This window comes from Panthera onca, chromosome B3 (assembly GCF_046562875.1).
Source record: "Panthera onca isolate mPanOnc1 chromosome B3, mPanOnc1 haplotype 2, whole genome shotgun sequence".
NCBI classification, from domain to species: Eukaryota; Metazoa; Chordata; class Mammalia; order Carnivora; family Felidae; genus Panthera; species Panthera onca.
This window is the reverse complement of record NC_138344.1, coordinates 70,196,186-70,209,463: the sequence shown is the minus strand read 5'-3', so window position 1 is coordinate 70,209,463 and position 13,278 is coordinate 70,196,186. Positions and strand designations below refer to the sequence as shown.

General features: G+C 36.4%; 1 protein-coding gene across 1 annotated transcript; it reads left to right on the top strand.

Moving 5' to 3' along the window:
* The first annotated feature begins 10,346 nt into the window (after positions 1-10,346).
* On the top strand, positions 10,347-11,273 carry LOC132668402 (olfactory receptor 4N5). Its single transcript, XM_060617375.1, has one exon. It carries the CDS (start codon positions 10,347-10,349, stop codon positions 11,271-11,273), a length of 927 nt encoding a protein of 308 aa, XP_060473358.1.
* The last annotated feature ends 2,005 nt before the right edge of the window (positions 11,274-13,278 follow it).

Genomic DNA, 13,278 nt, shown 5'->3' with positions numbered 1-13,278 from the left:
GCTCTCTCTCAATGGAAAAAAAAAAGAAGAGGAAAAGAAATCAAAAGAGCTCTATGATTTATCTAAAATGTTAAAAATTTTATTGTTACCTAGTCATTCCTTCTTTGCTAACCTGAATATAAAAGATAGACTGTTTGCTATTATATCTTGTAAAAATAGAAAGTTTATTTTTCTAAATCAAGATGCACTGTCTTCAGAATAAAAATGGAAAATGTACAAATTTCCTTAAAGATACAGCTCAAGAGTATTCTAGGCAGAATATTAACAGAACCAGATGATTATTTTGAACTGTGTGGGATAAAGTACAGGAATACAGAGAGACCCTAAGAAGATATACTTAGGATCAGTTTTCAAAATATTTTAGACGAAATGTAGACAACCCATGACAGTCTCTCCAAATAGCAGAAACAAACAAATAAAAACTTCATGTAAGAAAAAGCTTCAGAATAAAGAATAAATCAATGATGAGGCTCCAAGCCCCTTTGTTAAGTCTTCAGAAACACTAGACACAGTGCCTAGTAGAATCATGGCTGGAAAATAAGATCAAGAATCCTACGGGTTTTGTCCACATTAGCCAAATACACTTAAAGTAGACAAATATGTCTCAGACAGAATTATGGATGTGGCTTTTGAAGCATGAAGTATACACACAAAAAATTTTTAGAGAATTATTCTGGCAACACAATAGCTAAATTGGACTAAAAAGGACAGAGTGGAAAATACAGTCTTGGCAAAAGGCTTGAAAGAACAATACACAGAAAATGATATCCAAATAGCAAAAATTTGAAAAGTTGCTCACTACCATTCCTCAACAGGATGTGTAAATCAAAACTACAATGAGATGCCACTACACACTAACTTGAATGAACTGCTAAATTTAGACTAAAAATACAAATTCTTGTGAAGATACAAAACAATTGTTTCTCTCCTATATTGACAGCAGGGGTGTAAAATGTCATAGCCACTATGGAAAATAAGGGACATTTCTCACGCATGAAAAATATCCTGACCCTATGTTTCAGCAACCCAACTCGTAAGTGTGTGCACAAGAGAAATGAAAGCAAATGTCCATGGAAAGATTTAATACAAGAATGCTCTGGTTGCCTTTATTTATGTTTCCCTCTAAATTCAAGCAAAAAGCCTCTTCACTTGCTATATATTTAGAAAGTGGAATATTTATCAGTAAGAAACATTGATCTTGGGGCGCCTGGGTGGCTCAGTCAGTTAAGCATCCGACTTCGGCTCAGGTCATGATCTCACAGTTCGTTAGTTCCAGCCCCGCGTCGTGCTCTGTGCTGACAGCTCAGAGCCTGAAGCCTGCTTCACATTCTGGGTCTCCCTCTCTCTCTGCCCCTGCCCTGCTCATGCTGTGTCTCTCTCTGTCTCAAAAATAAATAAACATTTAAAAAAAAAAAAGAAACATGGATCTATATCAAAAAATATATAAATTTAAAATGCCAGACACAAAACAATACATATTCTGTGGTCCAATTTATATTATTTTCAAAAAAATACAAAACTAACCCATGTTGATAAATTTAAGAATAGTGGTTATTTCCAGGGATGTAATTGGCCAGAAAGAATTTCAAGGGAACTTTCTGATATGTTGGAAATACTCCATATTTTGTTCTTTGTCATGGTCAGAAGGTATATACATGCTCAAAAATTCCCCTAGCTGTATATTGAAGGTTTGCTCATTTTATTGTACATAACTTACAACTCAGTAAACTTCAGAAAACAATAACAAGTACATGCATTCACACACTAATATTGACCCTCTACTTATATTTCTGAGGACTTGTCTTTCATGCATTCAAAAAGTGACACATTTAGGTTTAATTATTGCAGAACACATTGGGATAGCCCAAAAAAATGTAAATAGCTTATATTTTCCCCATTAGGAGAAAAAACAAACTAAATAATAAGCAGCCATATAAAGAGTTAGGAAATACTTTAAGCATTACATGAAAATTTTCCCAATAGAACCTGTAAGGGAAAAATAAAGTACAAGATATTGTGTGATATATTTCAAATATATGTTTAAAAGAGGGGGAAATGTACATATAATATTATTTACACAGTAACAATTTTGAAAATTTACACAAGAAATTGATTGTTTCCTTTCTGGTAGGATGAGTATGGATGACAGACTGCAATGGGAAGATTTCTCACCTAACTTATCTTTTTTTACCTTAAAAAGTGTAACTACGCATACATATTTCCTGTTTTTCCTATTACAAACTCATCTTGTCTGAGTCATTTCCAAGTTTTTAAATTGCAATGCCATTATTCATAGTTAATCCCTCCAAATTCTTGAGTTATCCTGATTCCTCTTTTCAGACATCATGTCTATCACCAAGTCCAAATGACTGTACCATAAAAATACATGTTGAGTTCTCTTTATTCTTTCTGCTACCCACTTCCTTCCTCCATTCTCCAGCAGGCTAAGTCCCCAAATTTTCCTGAGCATAGTACTGCAAAATCTTGAAACTGTTCTTGCTTTTACACTTGCCTCCTTCAAATCCCTCTTCCCCACAGTGGCCAGAGTGGCCTTCAGATTACAAAAGCCCTACTGTAATTGTGAGTACACAGGTAGAAGAATGACTACATGCCGTATCCTGTGCAACTGCTGCCTACCTCTCTGACATGGCCTCATACTTTTCCTCCATCTGCCCATGACTTAATCACCACGTGGGTTCTTCTCTGTTCCTCCATGCACCAGCTCTTTCACCTCCATGGTCTTTGTTCTTGCTCTTCCCATTGCCTGTTCTGCCCTCTCTCAGACCTCCCATAGCTAGATTTATCTAGTTATTCAGCTTAAATGTCACCCCCTCAAAAAGGGCTTTTCTAATACCCAACCTAAAAGAACACCCTACTTGTCCCCGCTTGTTCTCCAACATATCACTGTTATATTCTTCATTTTTGACAGTTTTAAACCTATCCTCTTTGCTCTTTGACTGGCTCCCTCCACTGGAATATAAACTCCCTGAGAGCAAGGACTTCATGTAGCATAACTAGTGCTGAATTGCTGACCCATCCATACACTAAGCCTTCCAAATGATAGATACCTACAACATTTTGTAAAAGAAAGAAATTCCTTTCCACGGTTTCTGATTGGGAAATATCTGAGGAATCTGCAACAGTTTCCCAAAGAAACAACCATCGTGGGTGGAGCCAGGACTACAATCTTGTCCTCTGAATTCCAGTCTCATTATTTTCATCACTACTGGATGCCTTGTGTAGTAAACTAGTTCAGGTCATCCTAAGATACACCTCTTAAAACACACATGGACACAGACACACACACAGACACATACACAGACACACACACACATACATCTTTCTTTTCTTTTTTTTAACGTTTATTTATTTTTGAGACAGAGAGAGACAGAGCATGAATGGGAGAGGGTCAGAGAAAGAGGGAGACACAGAATCCGAAACAGGCTCCAGGATCTGAGCGGTCAGCACAGAGCCCGACACGGGGCTCGAACTCACGGACTGCAAGATCATGACCTAAGCCAAAGTCAGACGCTTAACCGACTGAGCCACCCAGGCACCCCTACATCTTTCTTTTTAATATTACAAAATTGTCTGAGATTAAAATGCTTTCTCACCTGAGATGAGAGGACCACTGTAGACTAGTTCTCTATATTATCCTGGGTGTTTTGTAATTAAAAAACAAACAAAAAAGACTTTGTATTTCCAAAGATCTCTCCTCTCTCCTCTGATCCTCTGCTCCCTTTCTTCCCTCCCTCTCCCCCCAACCTTTTTCTGTATTTGTACATGTGGCTTTGTGGTACAGGTATCTCTGTGATCATGGTTTCTCTGTCCCATTATCTTTTCTCCTATTTTTTCCATTTGTGTCCTGTCATGTTTTTCCTTCTGTTCTCTCTCTTCCATTGATGTTATATTTCTAGCTATCTGTCTTTCTGGAAATTTATCCTTTCAAGAAGCAAAATGACATACATTCAAAGTTATTTATTTGCAGCACAAATTTAATAGAAAAAAAATGGTCAACAATATTATCTCCATCCCATCATTTTCATGATGTCCCACTCTACCTCTGACTGAACCGGACATAAATTTGAATGAAAGTGTATTTGTATATTTTATTTCTTTTGTAGAATTTAAGTTTGTTACCTTAATTTAATTTTTTAAAATTTTTATTTATTTTTGAGACAGAGAGAGACAGAGCACAAGCAGAAAAGGGGGCAGAGAGAGAGGGAGACACAGAATCTGAAGCAGGCTCCAGTCTCTGAGCTGTCAGCACAGAGCCCAACGCAGGGCCTGAACTCACAAACTGTGAGACCATGACCTGAGTTGAAGCAGACGCTCAACTGACTGAGACACCCAGGTGCCCCTGTTACCTTAGTATTAATATCACTCAGATTTATCCTATCTTCCCTTTTAATGTATAACAAGGAAACAATATTAAATGGATTTATTATGATTAAATACTTTTTCTTTCATGTAATATTCTTTAATTGAAAAGCAGAAAGACCTTCATTTTGCTATGGCAGAACATAGGAACTACATATTCAAAAAAAGTGAGTAACTATAAATATTAAGATCAAAAGAACTAGTGTATAAGACATCAGGAAGTTCTCTTATTTAAGGAGAATTATTTCTGAAAAATCTTTTATCTCTGTTTTGTGCCCAAAATATGAACATACTAACATACTTACCATTAGTCTCACTACTAACCACTTTAAACACCAATGCCTTCTCATCACTTACATGAATTAAATAGAAGGATCTAGAATAACCTTCCCAGGCTCACTACTTTCATTATGCTTAATAAACATGTGTGGCAGTCCATTAACACTGTCACTGTTAAAACATCCAATTTAAAATGATGACATGATCCAGTCGGGCCTTACTTAGCTGCCACACTTGTTGAATATTTTTAATCCTTAAAATGTTCTCTATTTCTACTTGACATTCTAATAATTCCCACTGGAATCACTCTGCATGCTTAAGGTAGCTGAAAAACTCCAAAGCATATTCCCTACTGCATCACAAATTAGAGAGCAGATTCCAGAATTTATGATGTCCCACCGTGAGGATATATATTAAAGGAAAAATTCAGAAGAGATCAGGTAATCTCCTTTTCATCAGAAGGAAGAGGATGGCCCCTTGTCTAAGAGTAGCACTGGAGCCTTAGGGAGGTGAAATTTTTGGTCATTCTTCATATTTAAAGGAAACAGAAAGGAAGAATAGAATAAGAAAATCATCACCTACTGCCTTAAAATGCACAAGAAAAGCTTTAATAATCCTGCAGAAACAGAAAAAGGGTAAGATCTAAATTCAGACATATAGGATTTTCTACCTTGTCCCTCAAATATACCTCCTGTCTGTCCTCCTCATGAATAGTATTATATTAAGGGGGCTAAAATCTTTAATTACATTATTATAAAGAAGTGAAAATGCCAATATCTTAGGAAGATTAATCATCTGGACTTCCATTTGAGTATCACACAAATGAATAGGTCTTCCCCATGGTAAATCAGAGATATGGGGAGAATGAAAGTCAGGAATTGTAAAGTCAGAAGGTATAGGCTGAGTCCACAGACAAACATCACGACTTCACAAGTTTGCAAACCTCTTGGTTCCCACACTCAGTTGGCATGCATTTCTTTCCCTGCATATGGTCCCAGGATACACTACATATGGCTCAGAGTTAGGGATCTTAAAACAATAAAGACTTGATTCACAATCCTAGCTGAATTAGGTAAGAAAACTTTGCACCCTTCCTTGAAACAACATAATTGTTTACCTTGAAATGACTCATATTTAAGCAGTCACCCTCTCTGGGATTAACTCTAGCACACTGACACAAAAATCTACTAACACAGGGTCCACTTACCATTTTTTACTAGAATTTGTTTACCCACTGAGTGCTTTCTCAGTTCAGTTTGTGTAGATGTGATATGCCTACTAATCAACTCATTTGATCTTCATATCAACCTTGCACAGTAGAAAGAGTGGATATATTATTTCTCCTTTATAGATTAAAAAAAATTCAGATTTTAAAAGACTAAATGATTTGCATAAGGTTTACAGCTACCAAATTGTAGTTATAGTAACTTAAATAAGATAGAATAATTCCCAAAGCAGGGTTCTATCTGTAACATTCATGACACTATCTAAAACATGAAAATATTAAAGGACAATAGAGGTTTCCATCATCCAATGTAGCCATCCCATTGATTTGATAAGCAATTGTCTGGGTGAAGACTTGTGCAATTGAATAAAGTTTTATATAATCCTCAACTTTAGTATTGATTAAATATTTTTTATGTTCTTCGGTTTGATTCACAGTTTTCAAAACTCATAGAAATGGGCAAGAGTGTATTTTAATAATTTGAAAATGTTATGAATATAGTATCAGAAAACACAATGTCATTTTCAAACTTTCATTAAATGGATTCATATTGGCAGGGGTGGTTTTAAGGGGATTTACTTCAAAGCACAAAGATAAATCACTTTATTTTTATCATAATGAGTTAGACAAAATATTTGAGACAACATGAAGTAACTAATGAGTGTTTCAGACGAAGTAAATTTCAGCAAGTTTAATGTTCAGGAAGAAAGTCTTAGCAGTGAAGAGCAAGTTAAGCTTTTCAATCTGTTGAAAAATCCACTGGGATGGAACACTTAGGAAGCACCTACCATACTCCCTCTACCTTGGAGCAATCTATTGTCTCAGAATTAATGGAAAGACAGGTATTGAAAGTAATGATGTAGAATGTGTGCACGAAACAAAGTGAAAATACATTAAGACTAAAAGAATGTGGGCAAATGAGAGAAAGGGAAGGACAAGAAAGAGTAATGAAGAAGGAAAAGCAAGGGCTCTGTGGAGAGAAACCACAGGAAAAATAAAATAAGGCAAATGTAAAAAGAATATTCGAGAAAGTGGGTCTATAAAAGAGAATTAGTAGGAAGAGAATGGATAAATATGAAACGTTTAGAAAGGAGCAAGAGAAAATGCATGGGGAGAGATGAAGGAGTTGCTAGGAAGGTGACCTGTCCCCAAACACCTGGCTCCAGGAGGAGTCCAGGCATGCTCAGTGTGACCTGTGGAGGCAGTGTGTCTGCACTCTGAGGAAGAGGGACAGGTACCAGCACCCTCTCTGTGCATCTAAAGATGCACTAAAATGCCAGATGTGTTTTTTTTATTAAGGAAGGATAGGGGTGATGAAAACATTCAGGTCTGTGTCTTAGCCTACACTGACAATACTTCTTTGCTTTATCTGACTACAACAAAAGCTTGTGCCTGTGAGAATCATTGCCTGGGGCTTTTTTTTTTTCTTTCAGGAATCCATTTTATGCAGAGTAATGTCCGTTGGATGCATGTCTGTCCTCAGTGTCTATCATGAGCACAATTTGAGAATCACGGGAATAGAAGGTATATAAATGGGAATGGGAGAAGAAAGTGGATTAAAGACGTGAAGTGATATGCAAGTCCATCTTTTAGTAACAGGGAGTAGAGATGGATACTGGAAAAATAAAAGCAGAAAAAGAGTGGGAGACTGTAACTCTCAGAGTGCTCCCTGGATCTTGAAATGTCAACCCCCCCAAAGCATGAAATTACTGTAAGTGATTACCTGGGATGCCCAAAACCTAAATAGACAGAGGGTGCTGTGGATTTACTTTCCTAAGAGCAGGTTTGTATAGGCAGAGTAAGAAATAAAGGTGGAGACCAATAGGCATCCACATGGGTAAAAGACAGAAGGAAACTTCTAAGTTAATTTCAAGGACATCAAAGATATTTTTTTCCTCTTTTTTTTAAAGTTTTTATTTAAATACCAGTTACTTAACATACACTGTAATATTAGTTTCAGGTGTACAATATAGTGATTCAACACTGACACACACTACCAGCTGCTCATCACACTAAGTGGACTCCTTAATCCCCATCACCTACTTAACCCACCCACCCCATCCCCTTCTGGTAACCATCAGTTTGTTCTCTATAGTTAAGGGTCTGTTTCTCAGACTGCCTCTCATTCTCTCCCTCTTTTTTCCCCTTTGTTCATTTGTTTGCTTTCTCAGATTCACTATGTGTGTGTTGATACCTATGTGAACATGTATCTGTATGTACAAATATGTGTACACATTTTATAAATTCCTTTTCTATAATATTTGGCAGCTAGTTACAAATGTTACTGATCACATAGAACATCACATCTGATGTTTCCTAAAAATTGTGCCCTAAAATACCAGTATATTGCCTAAGTGTCCCATGAGTTTCTTTATGGACTTCTTAAGGTTTATTTTTCTTTAGTCTTTCTCCTTTTTCTCCCCTCTCTTCCTATCTTCTCTTTTGGGGATGCTATCAAAAATTCGTGACAAATTTCAATTGGGAATTTTTCTCTCTCCAGTTTTTCCCACCACATCAAATGGCACTTAAAAAATGATTTATTGAAATATAATCAACATACCATAAAATTTAAAGAGCATAATTCAATGGTTTTAAATGTATTTACAGAGTTATGAAAGTATCATCATCATCATGATAAATTTTAGAGCATTTTCCCCACCCCAAAAAGAAAACTCATATTAGCAGTTACTCCCCCATTGCATCGTAGTCCTAGGCAACCACTCTTCTACTTCCTGTCTCTAACGATTTGCCTTGTCTGGAGATTTTCATAAATTGAATTATACATATGCTGTCCTTTGTGACTGGTTCCTTTCACATAGCATAATGTTTTTGAGTTCATTCATGTTTCTGCACGTCGCAATACATCATTCCTTCTTATTGCCAAACTATATTCCATTGTATCCATAGTATTTTTTAAAAACAACTATTGCATGTAATTAAAAAACAAGGGAGGGGCGCCTGGGTGGCTCAGTCGGTTAAGCATTCGACTTCGGCTCAGGTCATGATCTCACAGCTCGTGGGTTTGAGCCCTGCATCAGGCTCTATGCTGACAGCTCAGAGCCTGGGGCCTGTTTCAGATTCTGTGTCTCCCTCTCTCTCTGCCCCTCCACCACTTGCGCTCTGTCTCTCTCTGTCTCAAAAATAAATAAACATTAAAAAAAAATTAAAAAAATCAAGGGAAATATTGTTATATGTCACATTATAATATTTTGTTACAATTAGCAATCTTCCGTTTTTAAGTCATTCGTGCCAACAAACATCTAGAGATATCAAAACATATGAGTATTTATTTATAAAGTATGTTTCTACTATTATAGTAACATACAAATTAGAAGACAACCACAAATATAATTCTAAGTAGAGTTCTTATTTAGACCAGATTACAGCCTGAAAGGGTAAATATTTATGCAAGCAATATTACAATTAAGTAATACCAATTTACAGACTCTGATTAATAATGTACTAATCAGTTTAAACTAAGAAATACATACCTCTTATTTTTATCTACTCTACTTGCAAATGAGAATGAAGAAGTTGCTGCAAAATTAAAATCTTAACTACAATTCCTTTATTTTTCTCATCTGTCCAATGAGTACATCATACTTTATGTTCTATATGGACAATTCCAACTCTATCATGCTTTGATTTATTAGTTGAGATATTGAAAATATTTTATATATTATGATAAGTTTTACATGAAAATATTTGTGGGAAGGATGTCATTTGCCTACCATTCTGAGATCTGAGGGAAAAGGAGGTTATGGATACATGGTGAGCAAATAAAACTGGGTTAGTATTAATTAGGATTTAAGAACAGGGTATGTAGTAGATTCAGGATGGGGACCAACCAAGAGGGTAACTAGGGGAAAACCTCTAAGTTAGGAGAATGTAGGATTCTTGTTTGAGACCCTAAACCATTTTGGAATAAAGGTGCACAAGGACACCAAAGCAGAACAAGTAAGAAACACATTTAGAAAAGAAGGCATAGAACTAGGGAGTCTACAGGAAAGAAATGAAAGAAGAATTTGCCAAAGTACTTTGGTCTGTGGGAATAAGAAGTGACCAAAAGCCAGCAACTATTATAACATTAGAGACAGTGCACCACCACTAACCAAAAGAACAACAAGCCTGACAAATTTCATAATGATTAAAGTTTTTTAATGAGGAAATTTCAACTATACCTCAAGCAAACTAGCCCAGAGTCCTAGAGGAGAACATTACATAGAAGCTCATGGTTAAATGGGAATGAGAGTGGTTATAAGAACAATGGCTTAGGGGGGAATCAAGAAATGAAGGGTAGAAAGGTCAACTCAAGACGTAAGACAATTACGGGCATGTGTTTTTTTCTGCTAGGCAAGTGTTAGAAGTGGTAAATGCTTTTATCTGAAAAGAGCTATGGAGTAGATGAAAAGGTGGTTATAACAGATATTTTGTTCTTTGTTATGTTGCAGACAGAGGAGAGATGGAGAGGGAGAACAGCACAGTGGTGACAGAATTTATCCTCCTTGGTCTCACCCAGTCTCAACAGGCTCAACTCCTGATCTTTGTGCTAGTCTTAGTTTTCTACCTCACCATCCTCCCTGGAAATTTACTCATCATCCTCACCATCAGATCAGACCCTGGCCTCACAGCCCCCCTCTACTTCTTTCTGGGCAACTTGGCTTTCCTGGATGCATCCTACTCCTTCATTGTGGCTCCCAGGATGCTGATGGACTTCCTCTCTGAGAAGAAAATAATCTCCTACAGAGGCTGCATCACTCAGCTTTTTTTCTTGCACTTTCTTGGGGCAGGGGAAATGTTCCTTCTTGTTGTGATGGCCTTTGACCGCTACATGGCCATTTGTCATCCTTTGCACTATACCACTGTTATGAACCCTAGAATCTGCTATGCCTTGCTGTTGGCTCTGTGGCTTGGGGGCTTTACTCATTCCATTGTGCAAGTAGCCCTTATTCTCCACTTGCCCTTCTGTGGCCCAAACCAGCTGGATAACTTCTTCTGTGATGTGCCACAGGTCATCAAGCTGGCCTGCACAGACACCTTTGTGGTGGAGCTCCTGATGGTCTCCAACAGTGGCCTGCTTACCCTGCTGTGCTTCCTGGGGCTTCTGGCCTCTTATGCTGTCATCCTCTATCGTGTGAAGGGACACACCTCTGAAGGCAAACACAAGGCTCTTTCCACATGTACCACACACATTATCATTGTGTTTCTCATGTTTGGACCTGCCATCTTCATCTACACTCGTCCCTTCAGAGCTTTCCCAGCCGACAAAGTGGTTTCTCTCTTTCACACAGTGATCTTTCCTTTGATGAACCCTGTGATTTATACCCTTCGCAACCAGGAAGTGAAAGCTTCCATGAGGAGGTTACTGAGTCGTCACATGGTTTGCTGAATGGAATAGAAGAGTGAGACATGCAACAAAGGAGAAAGTTCAGTTGGAATTAATTAAATAATTTATTCATTAGTGTACTATGTGAGTCAGTCATTTTAGGAAATACTGAATTTATTAAGCAATTCCAATTTTCAGGCGCTATTCTAGGTATGTGAATAAGGCAGGTAAGATTCTAGGTCTCTTGGGGTTATATTGAAATAGATAAAAACAGATTAAAGTATTAAATTGGCCAAAAAAAACCCCATAATATCCAAGAGAGATAGTGCTCTGAAGCAAGTGGAAAATACTGCCATGATAGAGTTTGACAGGAGATGGAAGTTACTTTGCTTTTGGTTGTTAAGCAAGGTCTTGTTGGTGGTGGTTAGCTGATATTCCAGGTGACTTGAGAGAAATACCTGTGCAATTTCCCAGGGACAGAAAATTCTAGACAGAGAAGATGACTAGTACAAAGGCACAGAGATTTTATTAACTGGTACATTTGAATATCACAAAGAGAAATGTGGTAGCTTGTCAAATATGTTGATATATGTAAATATATATGTACTGAACACTGTACAAAAAAATGGTATGACGTCTTTTAGGGTTTGTATGTGTATGTGTGTGTGTGTGTGTGTGTGTGTGTGTGTGTGTAAATGCATGACAATAGTCATGAAAAAATGATAGACACATAATAGGATTATCATTAATATAGACTGGATTAAAATTTTCTTTCTTGTCACATGTTTTATGTTTATTTATATTTTTCACATTCTCTGCTTCATTTTGGTTTAATTGAAAAAGGGAAGGAAACAGATACTCTTATAGTCTCCGGAAAGGAATGGAACTCTGCCAACTCTCCAAGTATAGCCCAGTGAGAGTTGGATCAGACTTTTGACTTAAAGAATTATATGAGAATAAAGTTTTGCTATTTTAAGTCATTAAGTTTGGGGTAATTCGTTAAGATATAATAGTAAATAGAGACAACACAGTCTGGTTAAATAGTAATATAGTAACATAGTATTTCTTTTACTATCCTTTTACTCTTCATCTATATGGCTCTTTATTTTTTTTTATTTTATTTTTTTTCAATATATGAAATTTATTGTCAAATTGGTTTCCATACAACACCCAGTGCTCATGCCAAAAGGTGCCCTCCTCTATACCCATCACCCACCCTCCCCCCCTCTCACCCCCCATCAACCCTCAGTTTGTTCTCCGTTTTTAAGAGTCTCTTATGCTTTGGCTCTCTCCCACTCTAACCTCTTTTTTTTTCCTTCCCCTCCCCCGTGGGTTTCTGTTAAGTTTCTCAGAATCCACCTAAGAGTGAAAACATATGGTATCTGTCTTTCCCTGTATGGCTTACTTCACTTAGCATTACACTCTCTAGTTCCATCCACATTGCTACAAAGGGCCATATTTCATTCTTTCTCATTGTATGGCTCTTTATTTTTAATACAGTTTCTTGTATGTAACATATATCTTAACCAATACAATAATCTCTGCCTTTAAATAGGTTATTAGGTCATTTACAGATATCATGATAATAGATAGACACAGTTCAGTTAAAATTGACCATCTTTTTATTTTATATTTGTTTCATCTGTTTTTTCCAGTTTTGTCTTCTTTATGTATTTTGTTGAACACTGAGTGTTATTTATATTTCCTTTCTTTATATTTATTATTGAGTTCAATTTATTCATAGTAATAATCTTGACCTCTTAGCTATCTCTTTTCTTGAAGCTTTTAGTGTTTATTTTAGGGTGATAATACATACTGTACATTTTAATGTATCACAGTCTAAATTCAATATTACATATTTCCAGGTATCATATAAGAAAGTTATAACATTGTACTTCCATTTGCCTGTTTGTGCTGTTTTATATTAATGAGTACTATTACCTATTGAGATAATACATTCAACAACATATTGTTATTACATTCACTGTGTACTGTCATTTACCTTTTATTTTTTATTTTTTTTTTTCTTTTTTTTTTTTTTTAACGTTTATTTTATTTTTGGGACAGA

Bases quoted from the DNA above. Each gene is read 5' to 3' on its own strand.
- LOC132668402 (XM_060617375.1), top strand. From the start codon at position 10,347: ATGGAGAGGGAGAACAGCACAGTGGTGACAGAATTTATCCTCCTTGGT.